At 44.0% G+C, this 11,173-nt stretch overlaps 1 protein-coding gene across 1 annotated transcript in view; it reads right to left on the bottom strand.

The window, feature by feature from the left end:
* Positions 1-10,332, bottom strand: part of MYO1H (myosin IH) — a 62,937-nt gene extending 52,605 nt beyond the window's left edge. The window contains exons 1-4 of the mRNA XM_017541604.2: positions 10,207-10,332; positions 5,435-5,550; positions 1,944-2,142; positions 746-826 (exon numbers count right to left, since the gene is read on the bottom strand). Coding sequence (XP_017397093.1) covers positions 746-826; positions 1,944-2,142; positions 5,435-5,550; positions 10,207-10,332 — 522 coding nt within the window. The remainder of the gene's footprint in view (positions 1-745; positions 827-1,943; positions 2,143-5,434; positions 5,551-10,206) is intronic.
* Between the last annotated feature and the right edge of the window lie 841 nt (positions 10,333-11,173).

Here is an 11,173-nt window from a genome sequence, read left to right as displayed (position 1 = left end):
AAAGATGGGGTTTCACCACATTGGCCAGGCTGGTCTTGAACTCCTGACTTCAGGTGATCCACCCTCCTTGCTCTCCCAAAGTGTTGGGATTACAGGCATGAGCCAACATGCCCGGCCCTTGTGATTTGTTTTGAAGCTTAATGAAAAAAATTATATTACACTGGCTTACGGTATGTTCCCAAGACCCATGCACATGGGTGTAGCTGTAGTTCATTTGCCCTCTGCAGTGTAATGACTGATGGCGTGAACACACCACAGTGCAGTCATGCAGTCATTCTCCTGGCGATGGACATTCTGGTTCTCTCCAGATGGTGGTACTCAGTCCATTTACCATCATGAGCAGTTCTGTTATGAATATGCTTTTGCATCTGGGAGTGGATGGCCGCACTTTAGATTATGTTTTTTCAGCTTCCTAAGATAGCATCATATCTCTGGTACAACCCATTATTTTCCAACAATTTTCCAGTATTTTATACCCCACCAGCAATGTGTAAGAATTCCTTATGATCCATATCTTCATCAATACCTGGTATATATCAGACTTCTCAGTTTTCACCCATCTATACGGCATAAAATGTCCAAGGTCTTTATTTGCATTTCCTAAAACTAGCACTAACCCTGAATATTTTTTTAAAAACTGCTTTAGTCAGTAAATGTCATTCTTCCCTTAAGGGGCCTTGGCTCGGGTTCCGTCACTGGCAAAATAAGGGGTCCCCATGAACCAGTAATAGGAGCTTCAGTGTACCTGAAAATCAAATTGTATATCCATGTATTTCCCAAATCTGCTGGAGTTGTCATTCCGGAGCGTCCTGGCATTTCCAAAAGCCTTGGAATACAAAGTGTCATTCACTGTCATTTAAGCTCACCATGCTTGTCAAATTCCTGACCCAAAATAATATACTTATTATGAAAATGGAGGAAAGAGGGCGGAAGGAGCCAGGAAGGAGAGTCACGCTTTATCTTCTAAGAAGGATTCACTAACTAGAGAATTTAATGCCAAACACTAGATTTGGACCTGGGGAGAAAAAGGGAACAATATCGTCTTCCTGGAACCCAATCTAGAAATATATTGGAAATGATCTCAGGAGGGGCACATAGAACCCTAGACCCATGCTGTTCTAGAAGGTACTACTGACGGCCCCGTCACCAGACTCCTTTTTATATCACCTTGTTCTGCCCAAAGGGTCCACTGTGAAAATCCCTTCAACCATAAACATCTTCATTTACAAAAAAGGCCACAAAAACACAGGAGAAATGACTTGTTTGGTACCAGCCAGCAAGTCGGGGAACTGCAATAGTGGAAGTAATCATAACTAAAATAATTTTAACTCTAATAGGAAAACTGTTAATAAATAATACAGTATTTTTGGTCCTTCCTAATTCTGCTGTGTGCTTTTTGTGCATCTGTTTCATTTAATCCTGAAAACGTCTTAGGCTGGGTGCAGTGGTTCATGCCTGTAATCCCAGTGCTTTGGGAGGCTGAGGCAGGTGGCTCACCTGAGGTCAGGGGTTCGAGACCAGCCTAGCCAACATGGCAAAACCCCATCTCTACTAAAAATACAAAAATTAGCCAGGAATGGTGGCACACACCTGTAGTCCCAGCTACTTGGGAAGCTGAAGCTGGAGAATCACTTAAACCCATGGGGCGGAGGTTGCCATGAGCTCAGATTGCACCACTGCACTCCAGCCTGGGCGACAGAGCAAGACTCTGTCTCAAAACAAAAAAACAAACCAAAAAACCCAAATGTCTTCAAAGGTAGGTACCATAAGCAAACCTATTCAACAAATGGGGAAGTGAGCTTAGTTCCAGGTCACACCCCTAACTGTGACACTATCCGTGTGACCCGTTTTCTTTACAGTTTGACTGACCTGCTCAGATGGGATTTGTCTCACTTAGTGACCTCCCTGGAACTCCCTTCTATTGGTCTCCAGAGATCGCTTACCTCCAGCACTGGGTTGGAGAGCAGCAGTCTGTCACGGGCTATTTGTAGTGACTGTGTCATTGGGCAGGTCACTGCAAAATACTGGAGAATTTTCTTGGAGGCCTCCGTTTTCCCTGACCCGCTCTCTCCAGAAATGAGGATGAAATGGTTACTTAGTTCAGAGCACATCATTCGGTAAGCGTTGTCGGCTATGGCGTAGCTGGAGAGGTGAGACAGAAACAAATTGGTTTTAATGCTACTTCCCTTGACCCTGACACCCACCAAAGAAGAAAAATGAGGTATTCCACCTCCAGGAAGCCACATCCAGACTGTGGTACAAGGACGATGAGCTCAAACAGATATTAAACCCCTTCCACGAGCTGGGTGCGGTGGCTCATGCCTGTAATCCCAGCACTATGGGAGGCTGAGGCAGGTGGATCACTTGAGGTTAGAAGTTTGAGACCAGCCTGGCCAATGTGATGAAACCCCATCTGTACTAAAAAAGATACAAAAATTAGCCAGGTATGGTGGTGCACGCTTGTAATCCCAGCTACTTGGGAGGCTGAGGCATGAAATTGCTTGAGCCCGGGAGGCAGAGGTTGCAGTGAGCCGAGATCACACCACTGCACTCCAGCCTGAGTGACAGAGCAAGACTCTGTCTCAAAAAAACAAAAACAAAAACAAAAACAAAAAAACCCAAAGCAAAACACCCTCTACCACAACCCAATGACTGATCAAACATAAAGTGTACTAGATGTCAAAACTCAAATAGTAGAAGAGTTAAAAGGAAGAATTTGAACAGTAATTTTTTTTTTTTTTTTTTGAGATGAATCTTGCTCTGTCACCCAGGCTGGAGTGCAGTAGCACGATCTTGGCTCACTGCAACCTCTGCCTCCCAGGTTCAAGAGATTCTCTTGCCTCAGCCTCCTGAGTAGCTGGGATTACAGGTGTGCGCCACCACACCTGGCTAATTTTCATACTTTTAGTAGAGATGGGATTTCACCATGTTGGTCAGGCTGGTCTTGAACTCCTGACCTCCAGATCTTCTCGCCTCGGCCTCCCAAAGTGCTGGAATTATAGATGTGAGTTACCATGCCCCGCCTGAAAATATTTTTTAAAGTTCACCAAATGTTTTATAAGAATAAGCGAGCTACTAAGTTACATCTCCAGGAGATGTTCTATTAACTGCAGGTGAAAATAACAATCTTGTCTAAATACTAAATAATTCAATGAATCCAATAAGATCTCAAGTATTTTTTCCCTTAAAACCTAGAATGCTAAGGATGGAGTGGCAGGAAACCAAAGAGATTAACAAGCTTCGGCGATATCTTTAGGACAAGAGGTAAAACTAGGATAAGTACTTTATCCTCAAGATTGACACCAAAGCATGAAGGTATCCCAGGAATATAATCTGAATATGAGGCAGAGTTCCAAAGCTATTTCAGCTTTCAATACATGGTGGTGGCCAGGCATGGTGGCTCATACCTGTAGTCTCAGCACTTTAGGAGACTGAGGCAGGCAGATGGCTTGAGCCTAGGAGTTCAAAACCAGTCTGGGCAGCACACTGAAACCCTGTCTCTACAAAAATTAGCCAGGGTGGTGGTGTGTGCCTGTAGTCCTGGCTACTTAGAAGGCTGAGGTTGGAGGATCACCTGAGCTCTGGGAGGTAGACGCTACAGTGAGCGATTATCGTGTCACTGCTCTCCAGCCTGGGTGACAAAGCGAGACTCTGTCTCAACATACATATGGTGGTGATGCAGAAAGGTTTATAAGTGCCTTAGAAAGCGGAATAGCTGAGTCCCTAAGACAACAGAGGTAGAATCTAAATATTAGCCTAGACATCAAGAGGGAGCAAAACTGGAAAATTCTTCAAAGCCTGGGCAAGGAAAAATTGCTCACCTTTCCTTTTTTTTTTTTTTTTAATTGTTGTTTTGAATGTTAATTAACGATTAGAAAGTTTGGGCCGGGCGTGGTGGCTCGTGCCTGTAATCTCAGCACTTTGGGAGGCCAAGGCAGGTGGATCACTTGAGGTCAGGAGTTCAAGACCAACCTGGCCAACATGGTGAAACTGTGTCTCTTCTAAAAATACAAACATTAGCTGGATGTGGTGGTGGGTGCCTGTAATCCAAGCTACTCAGAAGGCTGAGGCAGGAGAATCGCTTAAACCCAGGAGGCAGAAGTTGCAGTGAGCCGAGATTGCACCACTGCACTCCAGCCTGGGCAACAGAACAAGACTCCATCTCGGGGGAAAAAAAAAAAGAAAGAATGTTTGGCCAGTTAGGCATAGTGACAAACAAACAGCATTATTACCAGAAAATATGGGTTATACGTTATTTTCCAATACAAGGGAAAATTATTTTAAATGGTGAGGTTTTAAGGTCTAAAACTGTCCTTAACTTTGTGGGAACTGATATCAAAATGGTTCTATCTCCTAGGCTCTGTGAAATGGCTCTAGAAACCCTGAATTAATGTGTAACTAAACAGTAATCTCTAACTACATGCAAATTTTTATTTTAGTTCCTTTCAACTAACTTCTGAATTAAATGAGAAATCAAAACAGATTTTTTTACAGAGTCAGTTACATGTTAAGAAGGAAACATGGTGTTTGGAGACAAGCAATCTAAGTTCAGGTGAATAATTCTACCCCGTCAGCTTATGGTGTTACATAAAAACAGAAATTCTGGCCATACTGCAGGTGAGTATGTATTTTCAAACATTTGCAAAAAACAGAATACAATGTTATGTACTAAATATATAATCACCCTTTACAAATTGTTATTACCATGTGTTATACATGGGGGAGAGGTATGAAGAAATTTGCACCTCATGCTTCCACAGCCCTGGGAAGTTTCTACCAAAGAGCTGTTTTCTCAGCCGCTATGATACTCAGGCACCAGTAGATGGCACTCTAGCAATCCTCTTCCCAGAGAAGACATCTCTCCTGCCACACTCTTAAATTTCTCAGCAGTTACACAAAGGTTCTACCTCTTTTCATATTTAAGCTGAGATTCCATGAAGACCTTCTAAAGTTTTTTTACTTCCTTGGAATGCTTACTTCACAAGAAGGCCAGGACTTAAATAAGGTACAGAACCTGATAAACATGCATCAAGGATTTAAATAGATGGATGGATGTATTGATGGACAGGTAGGTAGATGGATGGATAGGTGGATGTCTGGATAGGTGGATGGCTGAATATGTGGGTGGATGGATGGATGGATGGATGGACGGATGGATGGATGGGTGAATGGACAGACAGGTAGATGGATGGATAGGTGGATGAATGGATGGGTGGATGGGTGGGTAGATGGATGGATGGATGGATGGATGGACAGATGCATGGATGGGTGAATGGACAGACAGGTAGATAGATGGATAGGTGGATGAATGGATGGGTGGATGGGTGGGTAGGTGGATGGATGGATGGACAGATGCATGGTGAGAGGGAAGGACAGAGGGAGGAAGGGGAAAAAGAAAAATATTCCTAGTGATGATCCTGTGAATGCTACTTACATATGTGGTGGCAGTTCAAAGAAATTGACCCCTTGATAAAGTTCCATCTGGCTCACAGTGTAGATCCCAAGCTCCTGGTATGGATTCACAGACACAAGGAGGGTGCCAATATATGTCTAGAGAAATGAGCCAAAGCACAAGTAAGGAATTTTGGGGTGCAAAAGACTGTCACACATTATGATCCCCATGAGTTCCTTCCACATGGAGGCTTTAACATGATAAATCAGACAGGTGGGGTCTCTGCTGGGAATTTACATGGTGGGGATATGCGGATGACAGCAGACAAACAGTGGAGGGTTAAAGACAGCTGCAGTGAGAGATTGGTGTTAAGAAAGGTATACACAGGGTAATGAGGGCACAAACAATGAAGGCAGGCCATATTAGCAGGCATGGGGAAGGCTTCTTCTTGTGTGCTTTTTTCTTGAGACAGAGTCTCACTTGCTGTCCAGGCTGGAGTGCAGTGGCTCGATCTCGGCTCACTGCAACCTCTCCCTTCTGGATTCAAGTGATTCTCCTGCCTCAGCCTCCCACACCTGGGATTACAGACATCTGCTACTACCACACCCAGCTGATTTTGTATTTTTAGTAGAGACGGGGTTTCATCATGTTGGCCAGGCTGGTCTTGAACTCCTGACCTCAGGTGGTCTGCCCACCTTGGCCTCCCAGAGTGCTGGGATTACAGGCGTGAGCCACCACGCCTGGCTGGGAAGACTTCTTTAGGTGACATCTGAACAGGGCTTGGAGGATGAGGAGCCATCCGTGAACAAAGTAGGCAGGAAGGGCATTTCAGGCTGAAGGGGTACATGTGGCAGGCTAGGGGCACTGGAGGCCATTGTGGCTGAAGCCCATGAATAAGGGCAGAAGCAAGAAAGGATGTCGAAGACAGAGCAGGCTCAGACCATACAGGCTCCATGGGCTACCACCAGAAATCGAGGTTTTATTCCAAATGCAGTGGATGGCAGAGATACCACCCTCCCCTACTGAAATGAAACACCTGTCCTACAAAGATTTCATGATGAAAATGCCAAAAGCAATTGCAATGAAAACTAAAATTGACAAATGGGATCTAATTAAATTAAAGAGTTTCCGCACAGCAAAAGGAATTATGACCACAGTGAACAAACTGCCTACAGAATGGGAGAGAAGTTTTGCAACCCAGCCATCTGACAAAGGTCCAATGTCCAGAGTCTACAAGAAACTTAAACAACTTTACAAGAAAAAACAACCCCATTAAAAAGTGGGCAAAGGGAATAAACAGACACTTCTCAAAAAGAAGACATGCATGCAGCCAACAAACATATGAAAAAAAAGCTCCACATCACTGATCATTACAGAAGTGCAAATCCAAACCACAATGGGATACTATACTATCTCATGCCAGTCGGAATGGCAATTATAAAAGAGTAAACACACACACACACACACACACACAAACAAACCAAACAAATAGATGCTGACAAGGCTTTGGGGAAAAAGGAACACTTTTACACACTTGGTAGGAGGGTAGATTAGTTCAACCATTGTGGAAAGTGCTGTGGCGATTCCTCAAAGATCTAGAGGCAGAAATACCATTTCACCCAGCAATCCCATTACTGGATACATACCCAAAGGAATATAAATCATTCTGTTCTAATGATACACACATACACACATATGTTCATTGCAGCACTATTCACAACAGCAAAGACATGGAATTAACCCAAATGCCCATCAGTGATAGGCTGGATAAAGAAAATGTGGTACATATGCATCATGGAATACGATGGAGCCACAAAAAGAAACGAGATCACGTCCTTTGCTGGGACTTGGACGCAGCTCGAAGCCGTTATCCTCAGCAAACTAATGCAGGAACAGAAAACCAAACACTACATGTTCTTGTTAATAAGTGGGAACTAAACAATGAGAACACATGGATACATTTTTGGGGAGAGGAGGGAACAACACACACTGGGGCTTGTTGGTGAGGACAGAGGGCATCAGGAAGAATAGATAGCAGATGCTGGGCCTAATACGTAGGTGATGGGATGACCCACGCAGCAAACCACCACAGCACGTTTACCTAGATAACAAACCTGCACATCCTGCACACGTACCCCTGAAGTTAAAATAAAAGTTGAAGATACAAAGAAGAGAGAAATACCTCCCCCCAAACTATCACGTGAACAGATAACTTTCGGAGGGGAGCGTGTAACCTGTTTTATGGTCCTTAAAGGTCTCTCTGGCATGAATGAAAGCAGGATGGGTGGGCCGGGTGTGGTGGTGCACGCCTGTAATCCCAGCACTTTGGGAAGCCAAGGCAGGTGGATCACCTGAGGTCAGGAGTTCTGAGACCAGCCTGGCCAACATGATGAAACCCCGTTTCTACTAAAAATACAAAAAAATTAGCTGGGCGTGATGGCGCACGCCTGTAATCCCGGCACTTTGGGAGGCCAAGGCAGGTGGATCACCGGAGGTCAGGAGTTCGAGACCAGCCTGGCCAACATGGTGAAACCCCGTTTCTACTAAAAATACAAAAAAATTAGCTGGGCATGGTGGTGCACACCTGTAATCCCAGCTACTCGGGAGGCTGAAGAAGGAGAAGTGCTTGAACCCGGGAGGCAGAGGTTGCAGTGAGCCAAGATCAGGCCACTGCATTCCAGCCTGGGTGACAGAGTAAGACTGTATAAAAAAAGAAAAACAAAATAAAACGAGAAAGCAGGATGGGTATACCAACCAACCTTCTAAAATTGAGCAGAACGCTCTGGCTACTGGCACTGACGTCCCCAGATTCCAGCATTCCACTCTACTCATATTCAAGATTTTCACTTACTTATATTTATAATATAACCACTAACATAAGGCTTCTTGAAATACAACTATGAATAAACAAAGAGCTCTAAGCTCTTATATAGAAAAACATAAATATACTCCTTTGAAAATACGTCTGGTATTCTCAGATTCTCAGTTTGTAGCTGTTTCAAATACAGGACGCACTAAAGTCTACATTAGGATTATGCTATAGCTGGGTGTGGTGCTGTGTGCCTGTAATCCCAGCTACCTGGGAGGCTGAGGCAGGAGGAGTGCTTGAACCCAGGAGTTCAAGACTGGCCTGGGCAACATGGGGAGACTCATCTTAAACAAACCAACAAACATTACACTAAAATCATTCTAACTAAAGTCTCCAATCTCCAGGACAAAAACCAGACAGAGAACCAAAACAGAATTCTTACGAAAACTTCATATTAATTCCATCAGTAGAAATGCAGGCTGGAAGACAGTCTCTGAAATTTATCAGTTCAAATCAGAAGCACTTAGCTTCATGATGATGACCCTATCCTCCCATTTGTACTTCTCTGTACTGTGCTATTTTTCCTTTGCCTGTACATAAAATTAGTTTAATTATTTTCCTCTTTCTACAATTAGGGGTGATAATTCTGAAAGTTATGCTGTGGGATGTGCACTCTAAGAAACACCTTATTTATTTATTCTGGTAACCTTGGTTTCAACATATAGATTAAGTCACGGGCACCATTACAAACAAAATAACTGTAAGACAAATATTTTTAAACCACTTCTGACTGTCTAATTTACCCTTGGCAAACACCCAAGTCACATACAGGGACACTATGAAGTTTACCTTAGAGGAATTTGCCTGATAGTTGACTGTCAAATCAGAGTGTGGTGATAAACGGGAATTTAATAAAAACTGGCTTTTGAATAAAAACTGGATGTGACAAGATCAATCTGAGAAGAGTTTGGTAAGTGCTGCATCCTTGACCCTTGACCATTCATGGGTGTGGTGGACCGCTCTTATTTTTGCTTGCTTGGTATCTCGGCCCCTCTCTCCCAACATATTCCTTTGGGGAACACTCTTCCCCAACTATTAGTCTATATGGCCTGGGGTTCTGACTCCACCCCTCATCCCCAGGGGTGGGCCTGGTAACCCAGCCTGGCCAATCAGAATCGTCTTCATTTCTAGCCATGGGAATGGGCTCAGAGACAGGCACATGACCCAAAGTGGGCCAATCAAAGCTGAGCAATGTCAGCTTGGGCCATTTATTAAAGTTTTTTTCCAAGAGGATGGGCTTACTTCTCAGCAGCAACCCTAAGCTGATACAATGTCAGCCTGGATCTGAGAGCAACGATCTTCCTGCTATGCACCTGAGAAGAAAATGGATGCATAAGAAAACAGAGCAGAGGTCAGGCATGTCTGTAATCCCAGCACTTTGGGAGGCCAAGGTGGGCAGATCACGAGGTCAAGAGATCAAGACCAGTCTGGCCAATATGGTTAAACGCTGTCTTTACTAAAAATACAAAAATTAGCTGGGCGTAGATTAGCTGGGTGTGGTGGGGCACACCTGTAGTCCCAGCTACTCAGGAGGCTGAGGCAGAAGAATCGTTTGAACCCAGGAGGCGGAGGTTGCAGTGAGTCGAGATCATGCCACTGCACTCCAGCCTGGGTGACAGAGCAAGACTCTGTCAAAAAAAAAAAAGAGAGATGGAAAAAGAGTCTCCAGACATCGTCTGAAACCATAGATCTAATCCTAGGACCCTACAGTTACAGGCATGGACAGATTCCCTTTTGTGACTTAGGCTGGTGTAAGTTGGGTTTCTATCATGGGCAGCCATAAAAGTCTTAGCACAAAGGATGGAAGTACATCTAAGAGTGGTCCCTCAGTATCTCCCATTAATGTCTAACCTAATAGAGTGATATTATTCACAGTCATGAAAGTCTTGAAGGCAAGAAGTTAACAACTACCCTAGAAAAACATCTGAGAAATGGGTTACATTACGTATATGATGTTCTTGCTGAAACGCTTGCGGAGGTTGTCAAGAAAGGCAGATTCGCTGGTGTATGCGTCCAGTAGCACAAAATCCTGAACCCCGACCTTGTCCCGGGCAGTCAGCGCCCCTTCCATGTGCAGACGGATGTGTTTCCTCCTCACTTCTTCTTTCTACGGGAAACAGAAGATTCTTTGGCAACCTGTCTATTTGGTAAAATTTATAACACGTCTAATGCATGGAAATAGCAAGATCCTAAACCCTGGGGCAATAAAGAGCTGGCATTAAATTATGCTGTCTTCACTTAGAGCTTACAATATGGTTGGGGATACGAGATCATAATAAAAAAAATAGGAATAGCAGCAGCTGACAGGAACCAAGTATTTACTAAATGCTTGACTTGTACTGTTTCATTTGATCTTCATTCTGACCCTATGAAATACTGTTATGCCATTCTACAGATGAGGAAACTAAGGCACAGGACTGTCATAAGCCACACCCAAGATCTGCTGAAAGATGGAGCTGGAAAATGAATCTAGACAGCATACCCAGGCTTACTTTCCTGAAAACCCTGTACTCAATAAACGTTTTTTTAAATTAATGTTTCCTTTATGTTGATTAGTCAAGCTTGAATTTTCTTTTTCTTTTTTTAAAATTAATTTTCCTTTATTTCAGCAAATGCTAATTGTGTAAACTCACTTTGTCACTCCCACATGAGTGGTGGGGACTTTGGGCCAGACAGGGACATTCTTGCTACAGAGGAGTATTTAAGGAAGGACAAACTTGGACTGTTCCTCTCCAAGGATGGGCTTCAGACCTCACTGGAGATGTGGTTGCAGCCCACTGAATGGCAAAGAACCTCAGCAGGACACCAGGGCTGGAGCTGGTTCAGTCACTGGGCAGGCAACAGGACTGACCTTCCTGAGCACAGCCGCTGCTGGATGGGAGACCATGGAGGGGACCAAGGCAAGCAACTCT

This window comes from Cebus imitator, unplaced genomic scaffold (assembly GCF_001604975.1).
Source record: "Cebus imitator isolate Cc_AM_T3 unplaced genomic scaffold, Cebus_imitator-1.0 Scaffold8, whole genome shotgun sequence".
Taxonomy (NCBI): domain Eukaryota; kingdom Metazoa; phylum Chordata; class Mammalia; order Primates; family Cebidae; genus Cebus; species Cebus imitator.
Note: the sequence above shows the minus strand (reverse complement) of the source record. Positions and strands in the feature narration are given on the sequence as shown.